Source organism: Ursus maritimus, unplaced genomic scaffold (genome assembly GCF_017311325.1).
Source record: "Ursus maritimus isolate PB19 unplaced genomic scaffold, ASM1731132v1 scaffold_1, whole genome shotgun sequence".
In the NCBI taxonomy this organism is placed as follows: domain Eukaryota; kingdom Metazoa; phylum Chordata; class Mammalia; order Carnivora; family Ursidae; genus Ursus; species Ursus maritimus.
The window spans coordinates 60,282,488-60,305,304 of record NW_024423343.1 but is presented as its reverse complement, the minus strand read 5'-3'; the positions used below and the strand labels follow the sequence as shown (position 1 = coordinate 60,305,304).

Genomic DNA, 22,817 nt, shown 5'->3' with positions numbered 1-22,817 from the left:
TATCTGTTAAAAATTTACATATTGTTGCCATTATGAATATAACTTTTAAGCTTTATCTATTATAGAATTAATTGTTCAGATTCTCTTTTTTAACTTTAGGTTAGCCCTATTGCTTGGTCTCCTGAATCCATGGAAAAATACTTACAGGACTTCTGCTTACCTTTCCTCAGAATCACCAGCCTTCTTCAGCACCACCTTTTTGGGGAAGATTTACCTAGCTGCCAGGTATAACTTGGGGTAGAGAAAAAGAAGTCTTGTTTTTACAATTAATTACTTTTTAAAAATATACTGACACATAGTATAATACTTAATCTATATACAGAACTGTCATGCAAATATGTTAGTCTAACTCAAAGGAATAAATATTTAGAACATTTACTATTAATGTTATTTTTTTGTATTTGCTAGTGCACTTACTTTTATGATATTACTAATACTTGATATTTGAGCAACTTTGTATGAGATCAGTGATAGTAAATGTCCAATACTTGATCAGTATCGTAGTATTCATATTGATATATTTATCATTATTCTTATCATATTGATATATTAATCACTGATCATCATCAGCTTTTACTATCCTTTTAAAAGTCATGTTGGTCAGAAAGCTGGTTGTCCGAAGACATGATGGCATTTATATAATTTTAGAACAGGAAAATGTTCAATTTGTAGACAGTTATGTTAAAAATTTGGATACATGAATTATCACTGGTTTAATCTGTTTTATAAAACTAGATTGATGTGAGTAGGCAAGAAAGTAACAGAATAGGGGACTAGAAGGTAAGTAAGCCAGACTGCTTATAGGATTATAATCCTGACATTATCTGTCATCTGTTTCCAGGGAATTTGATATGGGAATTAAGATGTTTATCATATATGTGGTCTTTGAAGCCTGCCATCTATCAGAATTAAGCAATTGATTGTTCTTTCTCTCTTACATAATTGACCATTGCATTAAATAGTTTAGATTCTTTGGTTTTTTTTAAGTGATTCAAGATAAACTCACATTTATCCTCAAAACATTTAAAGTTTATGGATATTGAATAAATTAAAAATGTTCATCCATTAGATATTTTCTTTCATAGTTACTTATTTTTAAATTTCAACTTAAAAGTGTTTCCGTTGGCATAGAGTAGTTCCCCCTTATCTGCAGGGGATATGTTCTAAGACCCCCAGTGGATGCCTGAAACCAGTACTTGTACCGAACCCTATATATACTAGTTTTTTTTTTTTCTATACATGGATACCTATGATAAAGTTTAATTTATAAATTAGGCACAGTAGGAGATTAACAATAATAATGGAACATTTATAACAATATACTATAATAAAAGTTATGTGAATACAGTCTCTGTCTTAAAATATCTTAAAATATCTGTATTGTACTCACCCTTCTTGTGATGATGTGAGATGGTAAAATGCCTACATGATGAGATGAAATGATGTGTAGGCATATGATGTAGAGTTAAACTACTATTGACCTGACCATATGTCAGAAGATTGATGATCTGTTTCTAAACTACAGTTGACCACCAGTAACTGAAACCACAGAAGGCAAAACTGTCATAAGTGGGGGGGACTACTGTATGAGCATCCTCAAGCATGGAGAAGATTAATAGAAAAAAATCTACTACTTCCTTCATTAACTTTTCTTCCTTCATATTTAAATGCCATAGGCTGTGATTCTTCATGTGCTGATTACCTTACAGTTTATTTTGTCATTTGTTTTTATTGGAAGGTATTTTTCTCCCATAAGCTGGAAATTATCTGGAAGCAGAAGCTCTTGAACTAGGCATTGAAAGCTGGCTGGGGGTTGGCTGTGATGCTTGTAGTAGCGCACCAGGCATATGCTTAGAACAAGGAGGAAATGCATCAATTAGGAAGCACAAAAAGGAACAATGCTACATAGTGTTAGAAATAGATTAAGGTGCAGTTGTAGCAGATCTTGAATTTCACATGAAGGAATTTGGACCATTGGAAGATTTGAGACAAAAATGTGACATGATTCAAATTATATTTTAGGATAAAATCTCATTCTAATATAAGACAGATTTGGAAGTGTGAGGAATGGAAACTGGGAACAGAAAAGCTAGTTGGAGAGAATAGGGAGAAATTAGAGATTTCAGAGATGGAATAGTCAGGATTTTAGTTGAACATGTGGGACTTAAGGGAGAAGAGTCATACTGTACTTGGGTTTTGGACCCGAGAGACTTGAACCTTTCTGGTACAATTAACAGGAGGAGGAAATATACAGCAAGTTTGTGGGGCCCAAATGAAAGTATTTTGCCCGTGTTCAAGTTGAGTGATTGGCTGGATATGGATATATTCAACTGAAGGAGAAAAGTTAGGTTACAACTTTAGATAGAAGTTTGCTCTCTTTTTGTTTAGATTTTTATCATCTGTGTAAACTAACTTTTGTAGATTCCACTTTTTGTATGTTACTTTCATTTAATTTTTCTGGTTAGCTATATCTGGACATCTATTCTCATAAATAATTTTATAATCCATTTGTAAGGTTTCTTCTAAAATCCTATAAGACGTTAGATGAGAATTGCTTCGAACATGTAGTTTTAAGGCATTGAGCATCGTTTATATGTCCATTCATTCAGGTCTTGTTTTAATACTTTTAATAGAACTTAAAAATTGTCATTTTGAAGTCTGGAACATTCTTTATAAAGAGGCTTTATGGTTTTGGTTTCTATCTAAATGATGTCTTATTTGTACGACAAACTGATTACTCCTTGCTGGTGTGGAATACTACTGATTTTGGTGTGTTCTTGTGACTGGCCACTTGCTGAATTCTCTTATTGATGCTAATAGTTTGCCTGTGGATTCTTTTAGGTATTTTATGTAATGATGATCATATCATCTGAGAATAAGGACAATATTGTCCCTTTCCTTCAAATGTTTATTTTTCTATTCTTGTCTTAATACCCGTCCAGTTAGAATTTTGAGCAGTGGAAGTAACAGGCAGCATCCTTTTTTTCCTGCCGTATCCCAAAGAGAATTCTTCTAAAGTTTCCAATGCATGTCTTTTTGTTCGTTTGTTTTTTAAATTGTAAATGGAATCATTTAAAATTGTATTTTCTGATATGTTGCTAAAATGTAGAAATCCAATCAGTTTTTGAACATTAATCATCTACATTTAGCCACCTTGCTAATAAATTCAGTAATTATTTCTAATAGCCAGGAGATGCTTGAGTTTAACAATATATTTAAAAAATTTTTTTTAACATTTTGGTAAGCATGGAATTCATCAAGAGTGATATGTAGTTTATGTTCCAACACAATGTTCTGCTTTCCACAGTAATCTATTAGACCTTCCTAATTTAGTTAAATGTTTTAATCTAACACTATTTCTACCACCATAATAGGGCTAATTATTGTAATCTGTATAGTTCTCTTATATTTTCTCCTACTTAAATGTATCCTTTCATATTTATCCTTTTACTCTGGAATTCTTATGCAGGGACTTCAGGTAATTTTTGAATTCCATGGCATTGTTTGTAAGATGTTTGTGTATGTGTAGTTTTCTTGGAAGAAAATGGTTAACAGACTCTTACAGGAGACTATGATTACAACCACCGCCCCCCAAATTTGAAAACCAGTGTTCTAATATATCTCCTTTAATTCTTTTTTCTTTCTTCTATCTGTCAACAGTAGTTTTGCCATGAATAATTATAATGATAACTAGCATTTATTATATATTGACATGTGCTAGCACTGTTTTAAGTGCTTTGCATTACATTCTTTTAAGTTTCCCAACAACTATGAGGTAGCTGTTATAATCCTCACTTTACAGACAAGGAAGCAGAAACAGAGATGAGTAACTTACCCAAGGTTCACAGCTAGTATTTTAAGCAGGTAGAATTTGAACACATTTAGTCTGGATGCCAAATCTGCACTATTAACCTCTGAGCTGTGGTGCTGCTTGCTACACAAAACATTTTTTGAGGAGTACAGGTAATTTTCTTCTAGTATTAAGTCTGTAAAAACCACTATAATATTGCATATTATACTCTCTTTGAATGTCAGTCTAGTTATGAATACCCCACCTATAGATGTCTCTTACAGTACAATAATAGGGTGATCAATTTATTGATAGCTGAATAGACATACTAAATAGCAAAATAATTGAAAACATCTCAAGTGTCGATCAGTAAGAAACTGGCTAAATAAATTGTAGTTTATTCATACAATGGAATACTCTGCAGCAAAGAATAGAACATTTTCTATGCACTAATATGGAAAAATCTCAAAAATATATTAAGTAACCAAAGGCAAGGCATGCTTGTATTAAATACAGATAGGGGAGAAAGAGTAGTATTTATATTTGCTTATATATATAATCCCCATCACCTCTTTGACCACCCCCCCACTTCCCTTCTGGTAGCCATCAGTTTGTTTTCCATCGTTAAGAGTCTGTTTCTTGGTTTGCATCCCCATCCTCGCGATCATTTGTCTTGTTTCTTAAATGAGTGAAATCATATGATATTTGTCTTTCTCTGACTGGCTTATTAATAGTCTCTAGCTCCACCCATGGCCTTGCACATGGCAAGATTTCATTCTTTTTATGGCTGAGTAATATTCCATTATATATATAAACATACATACAGACCACATCTTCTTTATCCATTCATCAGTCATTGGACACTTGGGCTGTTTCCATAATTTGGCTATTATAAATAATGCTGCTATAGACATTGGGGTACATGTATCCCTTCGAATCAGTGTTTTTGTATGTTTTGGGTAAATATCCAGTAGTACAATTACTGGATCATAGGATAGTTCTATTTTTAACTTTTTGAGAAACCTCCATACTGTTTTCCAGAGTGGCTGCACCAGTTTGCATTCCCACCAGCAATACAAGAGGTTTCCTTTTTCTCCACATCCATACCAACACTCGTTTCTTGTGTTTTTGACATTAGCCATTCTGGCAGGTGTGAGGTGATATCTCATTGTAGTTTTGATTTGCATTTCCCTGATGATAAGTGATATTGGGCATCTTTTCATGTGTCTGTTGGCCATCTGGATGTCTTCTTTGGGAAAATGTCTATTCATGTATTCTGTGCATTTTTTAATTGAATTATTTGTTTTTTAGGTGTTGAGTAGTATAAATTCTTTATAGATTTTGGACATTGACCCTTTTCAGATATGTCATTTGCAAGTATCTTCTCCCATTCCATGAGTTGCCTTGTAGTTTTGTTGTTTCCTTCGCTTGTTAATTTTTGCTATTGTTTCCCTTGTCTCGGGAGACATATCTAGAAAGAAGTTGCTATTGTTGATGTCAAAGAAGTTACTGCCTGTGTTCTCCACTAGGATTTTTATAGTTTCAGGTCTCACAGTTAGGTCTTTAATCCATTTTGAATTTATTTTTGTAGATGGTATAAGAAAGTGGTCCAGTTTCATTCTTTTGCATGTTGCTGTCCAGTTTTCTCAACACCATTTGTTGAAAAGACTTGTCTTTTTTCCATTGGATATTCCTTTCTGCTTTGTCAAATTTTAATTGACCATATAGTTGTGGGTTCATTTCTGGGTTTTCTGTTCTGTTCTATTGATCTGTGTGTCTATTTTCGTGCCAGTACCATACTGTTTTAATCACTACAGCTTTGTAATATAGCTTGAAATCCAGAATTTGATGCCTCCGGTTTTGCTTTTCTTTTTCAAGGTTGCTTTGGTATTTGGGGTCTTTTGTGGTTCCATACAAATTTTAGGATTGTTTGTTTTAGCTCTGTGAAAAATGCTATTGGTATTTTGATAGGGATTGTATTAAATGTGTAGATTGCTATGGGTAGTGTAGACATTTTAACGATATTTATTCTTCCAATGCATGAGCATGGAATGTCTTTCCATTTCTTCGTGTCATTTTCTATGAGAGAAATTTCTGTTTTATCCCTTTCCCTACCCACTCAATCACCATCAGGTGCTATCAGTTTCCTCTATATTATTCCAGATATACCAAAAAATACATGTGTAGAGGTGTGTATTATTTCTTTAGCCCCTTTTTAACATATTGTTCTACAGCTTGCATTTTTTTCACTTAAGAGTGTATCTTAGAGATCATTTCATATTCAGTGTATGAAGACCTTCTTCATTCTGTTTTACAGATTCAGAATATTTCATTGTATGATGTACCAGGATGTATTTAATCAGTCCTTTATTAATAAACATTTGGGTTATTTCTAATCCCTTGCTATTTATAAACAATACAATAATGAATAATAGCACATGCAAGTTATTTTGCATGTTTTCAATTGTATTTGTAGGATAAATTCTTAGAAGTGGTTTGTTCTGTCAGTCCTTACATACATTTGTAGTTTTGATAGTTATTACCAAATGCCTTTCACTGAAGTTATATCAATTACATTAATAGTAGTGTATGAGAGTTTCCCTAATCATGTGTCTATGTAGTGTGTTCTCAAACTATTTGATCTTTGCCTCTAGATCTTTTGACTAAGTAAAATATATCTCAGTGTAGTTTTAATTAGCATTTCTCCTAAGGTTGAGTGTATCCATATTTAGGAGCCATTTTATTTCTTTTACTACAAGTTGCTTTTTATATAATGTTTCTTTTGAAAATAATTAGAAAATGAAAACAAGTAAAAAGATAACTTACTATCTGATCTTGAAAAAAAGTATCTCATGACTTTTCTTTGGTTAGAAGAGTCTGCCGCTCTATTTTATCTAAGTCAAGTGAGAAGCTTTTATTTTTCTTTAATAAATTTTTCCTCAGCTAGGGTTTCTCTCATTTTAGTGACCCACATTTGGACTCAACATCTGCTGCATAAAAATAAGCCAAGAAATCCTGAAGTAGTCTGTGAATGCCAGGAGAAAAAAAAGTTCATTTATGTAGTTCTTTGTTAATTTTTATTCATTGTTGGATTTCCTATCATAAAGATGAAAAACATTGCTATTTTTCTACCATTGGCAGTTCCCTTTTTCTCAAGTTATTTTTGTGCCTTGTATTAGAAATAAATGCCCTTTCTCAATACAGCAGGAAGATAGAACAGTTAAAAATATATATGCACAAAACAACAAAGCCCCAAATTACATAAACAGAAATTGACAGAATTGAAAGAAGAAATAGACAAATCCACAATTATAGCTGGAGACGCCAAGTCCTTTCTTACTAGTCAATAACAAGGAGACAGTATAAATGAAATCTGAACAATACTATCAATCAACTTGGTGTCATTAACAACTATAGAATACTTCACCAAACAGTAGCAGAATGGATACTTTTTTACAAGTGCACATGAATATTCACCAGAATATACCATATGTCAAGCCATAATGCAAGTATTGATACATTTAGAAGAGTTGAAATCATACAGCATATTTTCTGACCACATAAGAATTAAAATCAATAACAAAAAAATATGGAAACCCCCAATGTGTGGGAATTAAGCTACATATTTTTGAATAACGTATATCAAAGCAGAAATCCCAAGGAAATTAGAAAATACTTAAACTGAGTGAAAATGAAAGCACAGCATAGCAAAAAAAACACAGGATGTCACTAAAATAATTCTTGGAGAGATATAGCTTCAAATGCTTATATTTAAAAAGAAGAAAGTTCCCAAGTCATTCATCTAAATTTCTATTTTCTGAAGCTAGAAATAGGGCAAATTAGACCCAAAGCAAGTAAAAGAAAGGAAATTACAAAAATCAGAGCGGAAATCAATGAAGTAGTAATGGAGAAATAGTAGAGAATATCAAAGTCTGTTTTTTTGCAAAGACCAGTAAAATGGATAAAACCTAAATGTTAGGACCTCAGCTGAGCTGGAGGAGAGAACTGAGCTGGTAGGTGTCAGAGTAGCTGATTAAAGCAACAAGCCAAAAGTGAGAGAGTTAATAAGTCTCCAATCACTTATTGTGGTGATATAAGCAAGAGGCTAAAACCAGAGAAAATGCCAGTTCCTCCTGTTCCGTTTACCCTCATGGAATGAAATGACACACCAGTTGTGGATAAGGTGGATCAGCACAAATGTGGGGATCTGTTGAGGCAGCCCCCAAACAAAAGGCTTTGGCAATTTTATGGACTCTGAGGTAGAGAAAAGTCAGGGGCAGAGGAGGGATAAGAGTAGAAGAGACCCCTTCCCAAGGCCTCAGATAAAGAAGCCTAGGAGTAAAGGTACCAGAGCTAAGAATGTAAATATGTGAAAGAATGTGACTGGGGGAGGGGAGGGGTCTGAGACCTTGACTGTAAATTCCTTCAGAGACCACAATGCATTGGCTGTGTGCATTGGCTATGTATTGAGTCTGATGTAGGGAGGGCGGTTTTGACCTACAAAGCCTGTGAAGTAAAACCTTTGTAAATTGCTGTAGTTAGGCCTGAAAAAAATCACATGTAAATTTTTAACCAGGAGCCAGACTCTTCACTAGATTGATAAGAAAAAAAGAAGGTACAAATTATCAATATCAGGAATGAAGGAGGAAGCATCCTTACAGAAACATGAGAGATTATTATGAATAATATTTGCCAACAAATTTGATCATGTAGATGCAATGGATAAATTCTTTGAAAAATACAAATTACTAAAACTGACTCAAGAAGAAATAGAAAGTCTTGACTAGATCTGTATCAAGTAAGAAAGTTGATTTAGCTTATTAAACTTCTATGATTATTATCCTTCAAAAAAGAGAAGTCAACAACTTTATACTAGCAAAGATAACATCATGGTGAATTCTATGAAATATTTAAGGAAGAAATTGTGTTGACACATACAAAATTTCAGAAAACAGAGGAAGAAGGAACAGTCCAAACTCATTTTGTTAGGCCAGTTTTATCCTGATACCCAAACCAGGCATCATGAGAAAACTACAAACCCAGATCTTTCATGAACAAAGAAGCCAAAGCCTTAACAAAATATTAGCAATAGAAAAGGATAATACACTATGGCCAAATGGGTTTATCCTAGGAATGCATAGTTGGTTCAACAATAAAAATCGTTTAATTTAATTCACAATATTAATAAAGTTGATTTTTTAAAAGCATATGATCATCTCAGTAGTCAAAAAATGCTTGAAAAATTCAACACCCATTCATGGTAAAAACATTTTAAAAAAACAAGGAACGGAAAGGAATTTTCTCAACCCGATAAAGGGCATGTATGAAGAACCCATAGCTAACATCATAATTAATAGTGAAAGATAGAAAACTTGCTCTCTAAGATCAGGGACAAGACAAGGATGGCTGCCCTCATCACTTCTTTTTGCATTGAATGAGAAGTTCTAGAAGAGCAGTTAGGCAAGAAAAACAAATAAAAGACATCTAGATTGCAAAGGAAGAGGTAAAATAATTTGTTTGCAAATTACATGATCTTATATGTGGAAAATTATAAGGAATCTCCAAAAAACTATTAGAGCTAATAAATGAGTTCAGGAGGTTTGTAGGATACATGATCTATGTACAAAAATCTTTTATTTCTTTGTATAGGCAATGAGCAATCTGAAAATGAAATTTAAAAAGTAATTCCATTTAGAGTAAGGTGATGAAAATATTCTGTTACTTGTGATGGTTGCACAATTTTGTGAATATACTAAACTGTACATGTTAAGGTGACTTTTATGGTACACAAATTATATCTCAATTTAAAAAATATATTGAGAAAGGACTTGTATCCAGAATATGTCAAGAACTCTTATAATTCAGTAATTAAGAAAACAAAACCAAAAAAACCAAAGCGGGTATAAAATTTGAACAGGCACTTCTCATAAGAATATATATGAATGACTTACAAGTACATGAAAATACGTTCACCATTATTGTTGATTAGAAGAGTACAAATTAATGTCACAAGTGATGAGGATTTGGAGTACCTGGAACTCAAATTGCTGGTGGTAATGCAAAGTGGTATAGTCAAATTTGAAAAAAGTTTGGCAAATTCTTTAAAAAGCTGAGCATGCATTTACTATGACCCAATAGTTCTAGGTATCTACCAAAAGAAATGAGAACATATGTTCACATAAAGACTTACATAAATGTTTAAAACAGCTTAATTTGTAGTAGTCAAAAACTGTGTACAACCAAGAATTCATCAGTAAGTGAATACATGAACAAAATGTGGTATATCCATATGGTGGAATACTCCTCAGCAGTAAAAAGAAATGGACTGCTGATACAATAACATGAATGAATCTCAAAATATATGCTAAGTAAAAGGAGGCCAGGCACAAAAGATAATAAACACACACATACTCTGTTTGATTCTATTTATATGAAAATTTTTAAAAATCTGAAATATAATGACAGAAAGCAGGATTAGTGGTTGCTTGGGGCCAGGAGTAGGGGCTGGAATTGATTGCATACAGGCAAAAGCAAAATTTCTGGAGGGGATGGAATTGTTCTAAAGTTTTATTGTAGTAGTGGTTACCTGACTACCTATTTTCCAAGATTCATCAAACTACACTTAAAGTGGGCGAATTTTATGGTATATACTACACCTCAATAAAGTTTTTAAAGATACCTCCTTTATGTAGCTAGAAAAATGGGAGATGTATAGCCTCATTTCTAGAGATTATAAAAATGAACATCTTTTTCAGCCTGCATATCATTTTGCTTTTTTATCTTTATTTTTTCTTTGTAGCACATTTTAGAGTTTTATACTTAATCTACATAATTAGTTTTGCAAACAGATGTTTGTTGAATGTCTACTATGTGCCAAGCACTGGGAGGACAGAGCCCCTACCTGAGGGACTACTCCCACAGTCTTACAGGAAATGCTGATTTGTTTTCAAATTAATTAATAGAAAATATAAACACGAACAGAAGTGTTTACAAAGCATGGAAGGATTAACTTTATCTGAATGGAGCTGAGTAATCTAAGGTATCTTTAAGTTTGGTCAGGAAAGAATTCCCTGGGGAGCTGAAATTTGAAGGATGATAGTCATTGATCCAATGGACAGGGGAAAGTGATCATATTAGCCCCTAAATAGTCTTTTAGTTAAATAAAGAAGGATTGGGGAGTATACTTTGCTGTTTATAAGACTAACAAACTCCTTTAAAATTCAGGATACCAGTCCTTAACTCACTGATTTCTTTGGTTCTGTTATTACTGAATAGAACTTCAGCTTAGCTGACACTTAGATCTCTCAAGTTTTTAAAAACTCCACCCTCTTTTAAAAACTGACTTTGTTTCACACTCATTCAGGGTCCAGGCAAATTGTTTTGTACTGCATCTTGTGAATTCCGTGTTTTTACTGTTCTTCATCCACACTGACAGCCTATGTCTTTTTAACCAAAAGTTACTTTCCCTTTGCCCCCAAAACATTTACTTTCGTAGAGTAGCTAGGTTCTATAGACTGTATTCATCAGAAATGTGACAACACTATTTAAAAAATAAATATGTAGAAGAAGCAGATGCTATGGTACTTAAGATTTAAATTTCAAAGAGAAATACTATGGGATATTTGGATAAAAAGCTAGGAAACTGTTCTCTCTTCTTTGCCCCTTCTACTCCCTTTACTTTGCTTTACTGGACTCAGTTAAGAAAATTTTCTTACTGTCCAAAAGTAATTGATGAGGATGACATTTAAAATATCTATAATGGGAACTGTTCTTTATGAAATGCCTTGAGAATTTTCTATTTCATGTCTAAAAGGAAGAAGAAGAATTTTCAGTTCTTTCCAGCTGCCTGGGACTTCTGCCAACATTTTACCAAACAGAACATCCATTCATCAGTGCCTCCTGTCTGGATTGGCCAGTTCCAGCATTTGATATTATATCTCAGTGGTGTTTTGAGATAAATTCATTCAGTGAAAGACATGCAGAACAAGGAAAGGTATGTAAAAAGAGTAGTATTACCCACTTGACATAGTGGTGATATGCTAATAGGGTAAGAGAATAACGAAGAATTAAAAATTTCAGGTCATCTGTTCTTGGCAGCATTTATTAAACTAATTATGTTGAATAAATGGTTTCCTTATATAATATTTATGATTCTAAAAGCAAAAATATTTCAGTTAACAAAGCTAAGTTATTAATATGCTATTTTAAGTTCATTTTAGGTCATCAGGTTGTTATTGAATGTCTTAAATAATCATAGCACTAGTCTTGAAAGATATAAAGGAATTTTAAGATAGTAAGGTACTTGTAAGCTTATTGGGAAGAGAACTGTCACATAAAAATCAGAGATTTGGAGTAGCAGATTTAAAAGGCCGTGTCTTTAACTTTAAAATTTGTTGGGCCTCTCCTGCCAGCTTGGCTGGTGAAAGGTTTTGTGTTGAAGATAAGTGAACCGGAAAGGTAAAGTGGGGGCAGTGGGAGGTGGCTATGAATGTCATGGTTTGATGCTCAGACTTTCCTCTACAAGTGGAACTACAGTTTTTGAGAAATGGAATAGTATGATGAAAGTAGTGTTTTAGGGAGGTAATTTGGGTAGCTTTTTAGTAGGTAAATTGAAGTAAGGAGAGAGGGAAACCAGAGATTATGTAGGTGGTGAAGGAAATCTGGTCTATTATTCTGATTGTAGAAATTAGACAATATAACCAATGCAAGAGACATTTGAGAAAAATATATAGGACTTAATGACCAGATGTATTTGACTTTAAGATCTGAATACAAAGCATTAAAAGAATAGTAACTAGTAGGCATAGTTCTGATAGAAATCTGATCGTGCTTAAAACTCCATTGATGGTGCCCCATTGGCTATGGAGGAAGATAGGAAGTCTTTGCCTGGCATTCAGGGGTTTTCACCACCTTGCTTGTCTTTCTAACTTCATCCAAACCACTCCCTTGCTACCACCTGCTCAAACCACAGAAGAATGTTTCTTAAGTGTGCTATATGTTTTTAAACATCTGTGTTATTGCTTATTGCTGTTACTTTTATCTAAAGCAACTTTCCTACTCCTGTTGAATTAATCACTCATCAAGGCTTTGCTAAGATAAATGTACCTCTTCTATAAAGCTTTGTCTGATAATCTTTCTTCTCCAGTTCTAATCCCCTCCCTCTGTTGTGCTGTATGACAGTACTTTTGCCATGCTCCCTAACAGTTACCATATTTATCACCTTTGTTTAATATGTCTGAATGGGGGCTCCAAAAGCAAAAATTTTTCCTTATTTATCTTTGAATTCCTAGTTCCTAGAAATTACCTGTTATGGACTAGTTTCCTAATAAATATTTGTGGAACAGTTAGCTGGTGAGATGATATCATTGGTAGAAATAGAACTGGTGAAAGAAGAGCCATATTTCAGGAAAAAATGAGAATTTTAATTTTAACATCAGGAGACAATAAAAAATTAGTATTTTATTTTCAAAAGATTTATTTATTTGAGAGAGACAGAGAGAGCTAGCATGAGCAGGGGGAGGGGAAGAGGGAGCTGGAGAAGCAAAATCCCCGCTGAGCAAGGAGCCCAACACGGGGCTCCGTCCCAGGACCCTGAGATCATGACCTGAGCCAAAGGCAGATGCTTAACTGACTGATTTTAGATAGAGGTGTCAGACTAGACTAGACATTGAGTGAATAAAAAAGGCAAAGTAAGCATAAATAATAAATGTCTCTGCTTTTGTTCATTTCTGTTTTTTATTGAAATCCTTGAGATAATATTTTATACTCCCCCTTTTTTAAAGAAAAGACGATTTCAAGACATTAGTTGAACCTTGTATATTATGTATAAAAATCTTTTTCCTATCTAGTAATTTCTTTATTTTCAGATTATAGCCAGAATCTGAAGTTATATACTGATATCTAAAAACCTATAATGAATGACTAGGGGTAAGAGATGGATACAATTGTAGAACCAGGACAGGAGGAAGTGATGAGTGTACTTTAAATTTTTGGTCTTCATAGGAGTCATGGGTTAAACAATAGATAAAAATTAACTCATTTGATAGTATAATAGCAAGCTTACATGTTAGATATATTATTATTGGTATGGATATTGATGGAAAATAAGAATTTTTCATTTAAAAATAATCTTTTTGTAAAATTGAGTGGTAATGATTTGTTTTAGAGCCAGAATAGTGCCATTTATTTATTTCTACTTGTGCAGAATTTTTACCAGTTATTTGAATGCACTCCCATCTGACCTGCATCCCTACTCTTGTCCCTGTTCCATTCTGTTCTGTCTCTAGTCCTCACTCTGACCCAGGCCAACTAGATTTTCTTTACCTGGAATTTTAAATTTGAAAAAGATATAAAGAGTGATTGGAGCTGAATAGTCCAACACAAGTACCCTTGAAAGATAGTCTGAATTACTACTTCTAATTTTTTGTATCAGCTAAGATCCTTTGGTCACAGACAGTTTGATTGCAACAGACAGTTTTGGTGTGTTTTCTCTGAAGTGCTACCACTGGATAACCCCACGTGAACCACTTTCCTTCCTTCTATTTGGTGCTCAAGATTCGGATTCCTGGGAGAAAGGATCTGATTGGCCTAATTTGCGTCCTTTGTACACCCTTGTGATGGGGCAGGATCTTGTGATAGGGCAACCCTATCAGACCTGTATGGAACAAGAAAAGAGGTTATTTTCCAAAAGTACTTGTAATACTGTTAATCATGTAAGAAGGCAGATAAGGTTGATAGACAAGTTGAAAAACAAATAACAAACGCTGGTGGCGCACTGTCTTCATATCTTACCTGTTGGCACATAGACATCCTTATTCTCATTCACAGAGTTTCACTTCTTCCCCTGTTCAAAATGATGCAACCATTCCATTTATAATCACAAATGCATCTATCACTTTCCCAAATGTGCAACCTGAAGTCACGTCCAATAATTACATCATCAGACATCTCTGAAATCAGAGGCTCTGAGAGATGTCCATTCCGTCTGTGATTTCTTGTACTTACACCGTGGTGGCCTGGAAAATTTTAATTAGCAGCTCCTCACTGTGAATTCCATAGTTAAGTGAAAGAAAAAGACAGTGGAAAATATTGCAAGAAGATATGCCATCATAGGCAAGAACATTTGTAAGTAGTCATAAAGCTGTAGCTAATATATAGTCGAATATATGACTTTCTTCTTGCACCTTCTTTGACCAGAACCTCAACAGGTTGTATTTATTTGACCAAGAATGTGAATCAGACTTTATTCTGAGAGGTCTGAGCTTCTGGTGATTGGTTCTGTCTTGCTTATATTAAGGCCAGAATAGTTTACCTTTCAAGCTTGGGATACAGCAAATAGTGGGGCTGGGGGAATCGCTAAGTGCAAAACATTCTGCTGCTAATTGTATAGCAGTATTGCTGTTCTTCTTGATAGTCAGGGTCAGTCCCTCCAGACAATGCTGTGAGCCATTCCTTTCTTCTCCTAGTGACGTGGGGAACCTAAAATGGCCAGATGACGCTTAGTTTCTAATTCAGTGGAACTATTATCATATCCTCTGATGGAGGATAGTACACGACTTCCTTAGGGTGGTCCTAAAACCACAGAAGAATTCAGAATAGCAGAAAACAGAAATAAAAAACTGAATTCTTAGGTGTAATCATGAGACATACCAAAATCACTTTGCACTCCCTGGTTTCCAAACTGATGCATTTCACCTGTGAGAAAGTGATCACCCACAATATTCTGGTTGTTGCTTTAGAGCATGTGCTTCATTCTGGAGGAGCATATACCTCATTTAATCGTCATTTTCTCCCAGCTGGTACCATCTAAAAATTTATTAGCAAAGTAGTTCACCATTTAAAAGATGAGCAGTTTTGTCAGATGTTGGAATATATGTTAGAATCAGTTCATTCCATAGACATCCACCTTTGCCTCACATTTCTCTTTACGAAGAAAATTCTTTAAGACCATGTGGTGTGAGCTACTGGGTAATTTACAACCTAATCTAGATAGGTACCAAGTTCAGTGAGGACAAATTGCTGTTCCTTCCACTGATGGAAGAGTGCAATGTAATCAACCCATTACAGAATATGCAGTCTTTGCAGAATGAGTTTGGGCACTGAATACAGGCAAATAGCATATTTTAAGCACATATGTTGTCTTTATCCTTGCTTCCATGGCCACTTTATCCATGAAGTTATTGATAAGTGCCAGGCTGACTATTTAAGCACTGCATCTGTTTAGATAGATTATGGTTGTAGGTAATGTAAAATGATCACCATTTGAATTGCCTGCCATCTATACAGTTCCTTGAGATAATAGATTTATACTACATTTTATCTATTCTAAGTGTTAATGGAGAGGCGTCTAGAAAAAAATTAGTGCTATTACCAGTGTTTTTGTACAACTGCAAATAATGAATTAAGTATACTCTGCAGGGAAACTTAACTGATTTGGCATTTTTTTCATACTTATAGCAGAAAATTTATGAAAAGAGTTGCAGCCCTAGCACTTATGGATACAAAAGGCCTTAACAGCTTGTGGTATGAGAAGGTTTTACATCTTCTAAGAAGGAGATTCTAAATTATAAAGTGTTGAGTTAGAAATAATGAGTTATAGCTATAAGAAATTAAGTTTCTTTCTTACCTTAAGAAAAGCCAATAAATTGTTTATCTGAGAAAGATCAAAACTTGATTTTTAGAAAGTTTAGCTGTTTAAAATTTTGCATTAAGCATATTTAAAAATAAATACATCTAGATATATTTTCCATGCATTCTTAGTTATGTTTAATATTTTTCTTTTAAAGTAATGACAAGTTTAAATGTTTTACGGTGCTTAATCTAAAAACTGACATCATATATTAGTTGTAAACTGCATTAAAATAGAGATTGGTAATTGTTGAAGTACTACTTTAGTCATTTATAAAATAGAAATGGGAAGAGTTTTAATAAAGAAAATAAGCCACATACTTAGAAACAGATGTTTTTTTCCTTAAAAAAAAAAAAGGCATTTAAAATACAAGCATTTTGTGTTAGTGACTTAAATACATAGGACTAATGAATATTTTTGGATAATATTTTAGGCCTTGCTTATCCAAGAGTCAAGATGGAAATTACCACACCTGCTCCAGTTGCCTGAGAATTATAACACCATTTTTCAGTACTATCACAGAAAAACCTGTAGTGTCTGCACTAAGGTTCCTAAAGATCCTGCTGTTTGCCTCGTTTGTGGTACATTTGTATGCCTGAAAGGACTTTGCTGCAAGCAACAAAGTTATTGTGAATGTGTATTGGTAAGCAGTAGTAAATAATATAAAATTTATGAAAACTCAAACTTATCACATGGAAATGTGGTACGTGTGGTTAAGTCAGCTCTTCCTATTAACTATTTTTTTAATTAAAAACACAGTACACAAGGATTTCCTTCTTGTTCTTTTGTTAATCTAGTAGAATGGTTTAAAAAAAAAAAAGAAAAACCCAAACATCTGAGGCTTTATGTAAGTGAGTAGAACTTTTCTTAAGTACAATTCCAGTTCCTCCCACTGCCCACATTGCTCTTTAATGGCAGGGGCTTTTACATGTTGGGCAGTGAAACAGCAGTCATACCTGCTATTGTGGATGCCAGCCTCTGAATTAGGTTTATGTTGGCTCTTAATTGCTTTCCTAGATAATCCTTACCCAAATTCCTCCTAATGTATTATTAATCAAATGTTAAGAATGAAATTATAAGTTTAACTTAGATGAAATCTTATTAAAAATTTAAGAAATATTTTGGTATTATTTAGAAGACCTCTAACTAAGGCATTCTTGATTTTCTTATAAAGTCCATTTGATTATGAAGATCACTGATATATTTTTAATTATTTAGCATTCTCAGAACTGTGGCGCTGGGACAGGGATTTTCCTTTTGATCAACGCATCGGTGATCATCATCATTCGAGGGCACCGCTTCTGCCTCTGGGGTTCTGTATATTTGGATGCCCATGGAGAAGAAGATCGGGATCTTAGGTTAGATACGCATGGGTGTATTTGAATGTGTTGTTGAAGTTTCATCAATAGGAACAACGTGCCATTCCTGGCTTTGTAATTATAACAATAATTTTTTTATATTAAATTCTGATAGTCATTAAGTTAGAGCTATTTCTAGTTTTTGAGATACTTTCCACATCCACATGCTAAGGAAATATGAAACCAAACTATGTGAGATTTTAACCATAAAGAATCTTTTTTTTTTAAAATGTGTGTGAAATCTTCACTGTATTGTATAACTTTTAATGCCTTTTTTTCCTTTTTATTCTAGGCGAGGCAAACCTCTCTACATTTGTAAGGAAAGATACAAAGTTCTTGAGCAACAGTGGATTTCTCATACTTTTGATCACATCAATAAAAGATGGGGTCCACATTACAATGGGCTGTGACTCAGCACCTCAGCATTGCATTATATCATTTTCATTAAGAATTTATCAACAATAAGCTTTACCTTAATTTTGGGGGATTAACGCTTTTGCTGAAGGAGAAAAAGAAAACATATAAAGCCTTTCCAAAATTAGGTGCTTGGTAATCACATTAATGGTATAATAAAAATTTTTTTAAGTATCTGGAGAACATAACAACAAATTAAATCATTCTTTAGTAGTCCTTTTTTTTTTTCTTAAGTCCACAATTAATAAGAAGCACAACTTGTTGACAAAATCATTTAAAAACGATTCTCCCAGCAATGCATATCAGCTATTCATTGATACTTAGAGTGGGTGTGATTTATTTAAAGTTTTACTGCTTCTTTATATCTGTGTGTTTTAATTTGCATCTGCTAAACACAATGCATCCTTTCCCTCTGCCATTCCTGTGTTGATTTGAGATTTTTGCTGTATGTAATTAGAAAAAAAATGTAAAACATGATTTATGTGAAATATTGTATAGTACAAGTTGGTCTAATAGTAGGACTTTAAATTTTTTTCTTATCGTGAGGAATCTGTTAAAAGTTTAAGGCTTTGCTGAAAACTTAATTCATTCTCAGGAATTTCATAAATATTCTCCCCAGGTAAATAATTGAAATAGTTGTAAAATAAGTAGATAGCTGCTGTTAATATGATACAGTACATTTTGGGGGACGTGTGTGGTTGGGGAAGGGAGTCCTTAAAAATCAAAATTTGCCATTTTAGTTGGATGAATTACTTGAGGTATTAAGAAATAGATTTTACTATAAAATCAGAAGTTTTAAGAGCATCCACGTGGCAGATTTTGATTTTGTGCATGCCTACCTTTTATTACCAACCAAGTTTTTGTTTAAATGATTGAATTGGAAATGCTCAGACTTACCCACAAATGAAGCTTAATTTTGGAACTTTCCCGTCAGCTCAAGAGGCTCATCTGTATTGTATTTATGCAGCATAATCACTGCTATTTCTGCTTAGTTTCCTAAAAGGAAAAAAGAGGCTCCGTGGCGACGACCCTCACGAGTGAGCCGTGCATCTGCATTCTTCTTAGAAGCTGCTGTGAAAAGCAAATTTATGTTTGTTGGGTTTTTTTAATCAGTAAGAATGGGAATGATTGAGCTAAAACCCACTCTATAAATAGAGAAGGAAGATTACAGAAAAGCATGTTATATATTGCTAACAAGATTTCCAAATGATTTAGTAATTTGATTATTTAATATATAGTGTTATCAAGCAGTGCCTGGTACTTCGGACTTCCATGGCTTGTTATATAAAATTACATTTTTACATGTAAAAATAAACTAAAAAACATCTAATGATAAAATACAAAAATAAAGTCAGATCTATGTTCTAAAAATTATTGAAAGACATGACATTACAGAATGTGAAAATGGACATTAAATGATGGCCTTGCATTAAAATAGAGCAGAACAGTACGTATTCAAATGTGTTCAAAACGTCAAAAAATTACCTATAGCTCTACAATAAAATACATGGAAATAGCTTGCTATTTTTATATACATTTCCAAAATATTAAGATAACTTTCTGAAAGACGAGACTGATTCTGTTTAACTAAATAGTTGTCCTTTCCAACACATTGCTACTTTTTTAAATACTGTATCATAAGTTCAGCCTGTCATATTTTTTGCATTGGTCATTCTGAATACCAGACCATTTGTAAGTGTGGTTGAAGAGCAAAATGCTAATTTAAATCTCTAGTAAATACTGTTACAGGATTCATGAACTTGAATAATTCTACAGTTTGAAACTCTGATGCTATATATACATGGTATAATGTATTCAGACTTTGATTATTACATATTTAAAATGGAATGTTTTATGATTGTGCATATGGATGTGAAGTGAAAATATTAGCCTTAACATTAAAATTTGGGTATTTGATAGTGTTTATTTTGATATTGGTGAATTAGTCACCAGTAAATTTTTAAAAAGCACTTGGTTGAAAATTGTACTTGAATTACATACATGCATGCTGCTAAACTAGAACTTTAATTTTTTTCCCCATAACTTTTATAAGTCCCATTTATAAACCCACTTTTAAAAATAACAGGTCCAAGCTAGAGTGATGTGTGTATATTATTCAAAAAAAATGTACTGGTGTGATACCTTGTATGAATGATCATTTAAATACAGTACATTACTGTAGAGGCTAAATCAATCTTTATAATTAAGCAGAGATTACAAAACTAGGAATAATCAACATTGTAAGATATGTTAATAAAAACCTACTGTCATTTGGTTTGTGAAAGGTCCTTAAAATGTTTAATTCTTACATGTTTTTCTTTTTTTTAAAGGTATTGACAATAATATATGTAAGTGAGCACAGCAGAAAAGATCAAAGCATAACATAACTAATAGTTGCTCTGAGGTGGAGTTAAATATAAAGGGTTTGTTTTTTCCTTATGCCTTTTATTTACAGAGGTAGTTCCTGTTCTGTTCTTCTCTTAAAACGAATGCAAAGCTTTTTGCTAAGTGTGTGTGTTTTTGAAAGTTGGAGAGAAGGAAATGGGTATGCAGGTCTGAGGAACACTGCTGTGGTCCTTTGTGCTTTCTGAAAATTCCAGCTAGACTTCAGAAATCTAAAGGGCTTTATGATAATGTTTGTTTTGAATGGTCTGTGGTTTTGTTGGAATTGACAATGTTCGCCCCTATCCCTCCATCCTAAAGCTCACAAGCAGTCATCAGCTAGGAATCCATTTGTGTTCACAAACCTTTTTTTCCATTTTATGTATTTTGGTATTTGTTGATTTCTGTGACTTAGAAAAGATGCTGATTGAAAGCACTGAGGGCTTGGAGGTGACAACAGTGCGAGAGAATATATGAACCAAGAGTCTCTACCATCTCCAGGATTGTAATGGCTGACTCTCAAGTTCCTGTTGTTGGCTTATTTTTGTGGTCCTGTTGAACAACAAAAAGCGCAACATGATTTTAACCATGATTTTAATCAAATTACCAAGACAAGATACAGTCACTGGGGGTTATTCCCGACATGTGATGGTTGGTGGGAGGGCAGAAGACTTGTGACCGTCTCAGTCCCATTCACAGCACATAGTTCTTTTGCTTTATGATCTGGCTGGATGAGATGGAGTAGGCAGAAGGATGGCAACATGATCACTTCTTGATCTGTGACACTTCAGGCTCCCTTGACGATAATGAAGCGCATCGAATACGGAAGAGCTCACCATCCTAGGGTGCTGTGATCAAGTAGCAGTGGAGTGAATGTGACTCCAGAAGATGCAACGCAATGAAAAGGTGTGATGGGACCTTACGTAGAGCTGCAGCGTAAGAGGTAGCAATAACAAAATTAATGTGGCAGAGCCCAAGAGCAAGCCAGAGAAGTAGGGAAGAGCACAGATAAAGGCTTCAGCTTGAGGGGAAGGAAAAGGGACAAGAGAAAGGAAAGAAAGTCTAGAGCAAACGAAGAGGATTCATATCTGAGTCCCTCTTATGTTGGTGACAGAGGAGCAGGACCGTCTGTGGAGGGTGAGCAGGCCTCGTATATCTGGGAGTTTTGAGTTAAGTGGTAGGGTTTAGACATATGGTAGGAGAGATTAGGCTAGAAATAAGGAGAAGCACCACAGAAGTCAGTGAAAGCACAATGGGGTTAGAAGCCATAACATTTCAGTGGAGCCAATTAGAAACATTCTGTGACTTTATAGAGACCCTAAGCTCAGCAGTCCAGGACCCAAAGGGTAGAAATTAGACTGCTAAATTAATTCATAATTTGGGGATTAGAGAGGCGGGTGCAATATCAGGTGGTAAGAGAATTAGGAGTACTGGTTGAAATGAGTGTGGGGTCCATGTTGGGTAGATTGTGGGCTGCAGGATTGGAATTCATGATGAGACTTAAAGAGCAGATGTAATGCAAGTTTTCAAAGTTTTCATTTGGAATTAGGACAAATTGCTTTTCTGTTGAAGCACTTGAATTCATTCAATAAATATTTATTGAGCTCCTCTTAAGCGCCAAGCAGTGATGAATACTGGAAGTACAATGGAAAAGAAGCCAGATAGTCCCTTCTCTCATATAGCTTTCTGTGTGATTAATGTTACAAATGGTGTGTGTGTTAAGGGGCTGGGGGTGGTGGGGCTGCCTGGGAGGAGAATGGAGTGTAAGTTACTGTTGAAGGAATCACTAAGCCACGTCTACGGCCATACCACCCTGAACACGCCCGATCTCATCTGAAGGAATCTCTAAGCCAGACTTGGAAAGTATGAGGAGGCTTCCAGGGGATAGAGATGTCTATGAAGATTCCCAAATACTGTGTAGGAGATACCTGGGTGAAAGTGGAGGTGTGGGGAGTAATGTCTCAGGCAGGTATAGGGAATACCATTGGCAAAGACCCAAGGTTGAGAGAGAACTTGTAGTTACAGACCTGAAGGGGAATTGTTTTGACTCTAACGTAGGTGCTTTTGAGAGATAAATAAAATCTAAATTACAAAGGGATTTTATAAGCCTTCTAAGGGTTTTAGACTTTGTTCAGAGAGCATGGGAAGCCATTTTAGGACTTTAGACAGGAGAGTGACATAATCAGATTTTCGTCTTAGAAAAATCAATCGGGCTGCACTACACCATGGTTGGGTTAGCTGGGTG

General features: G+C 34.3%; 1 protein-coding gene across 1 annotated transcript in view; it reads left to right on the top strand.

Annotated features, from left to right (window-relative positions):
- UBR3 (ubiquitin protein ligase E3 component n-recognin 3) overlaps window positions 1–22,180 on the top strand; it is a 230,724-nt gene extending 208,544 nt beyond the window's left edge. The window contains exons 35-39 of the mRNA XM_040644068.1: window positions 100–225; window positions 11,604–11,783; window positions 16,852–17,061; window positions 17,637–17,776; window positions 18,069–22,180. Coding sequence (XP_040500002.1) covers window positions 100–225; window positions 11,604–11,783; window positions 16,852–17,061; window positions 17,637–17,776; window positions 18,069–18,186 — 774 coding nt within the window. The 3' untranslated portion in view covers window positions 18,187–22,180. The remainder of the gene's footprint in view (window positions 1–99; window positions 226–11,603; window positions 11,784–16,851; window positions 17,062–17,636; window positions 17,777–18,068) is intronic.
- The last annotated feature ends 637 nt before the right edge of the window (window positions 22,181–22,817 follow it).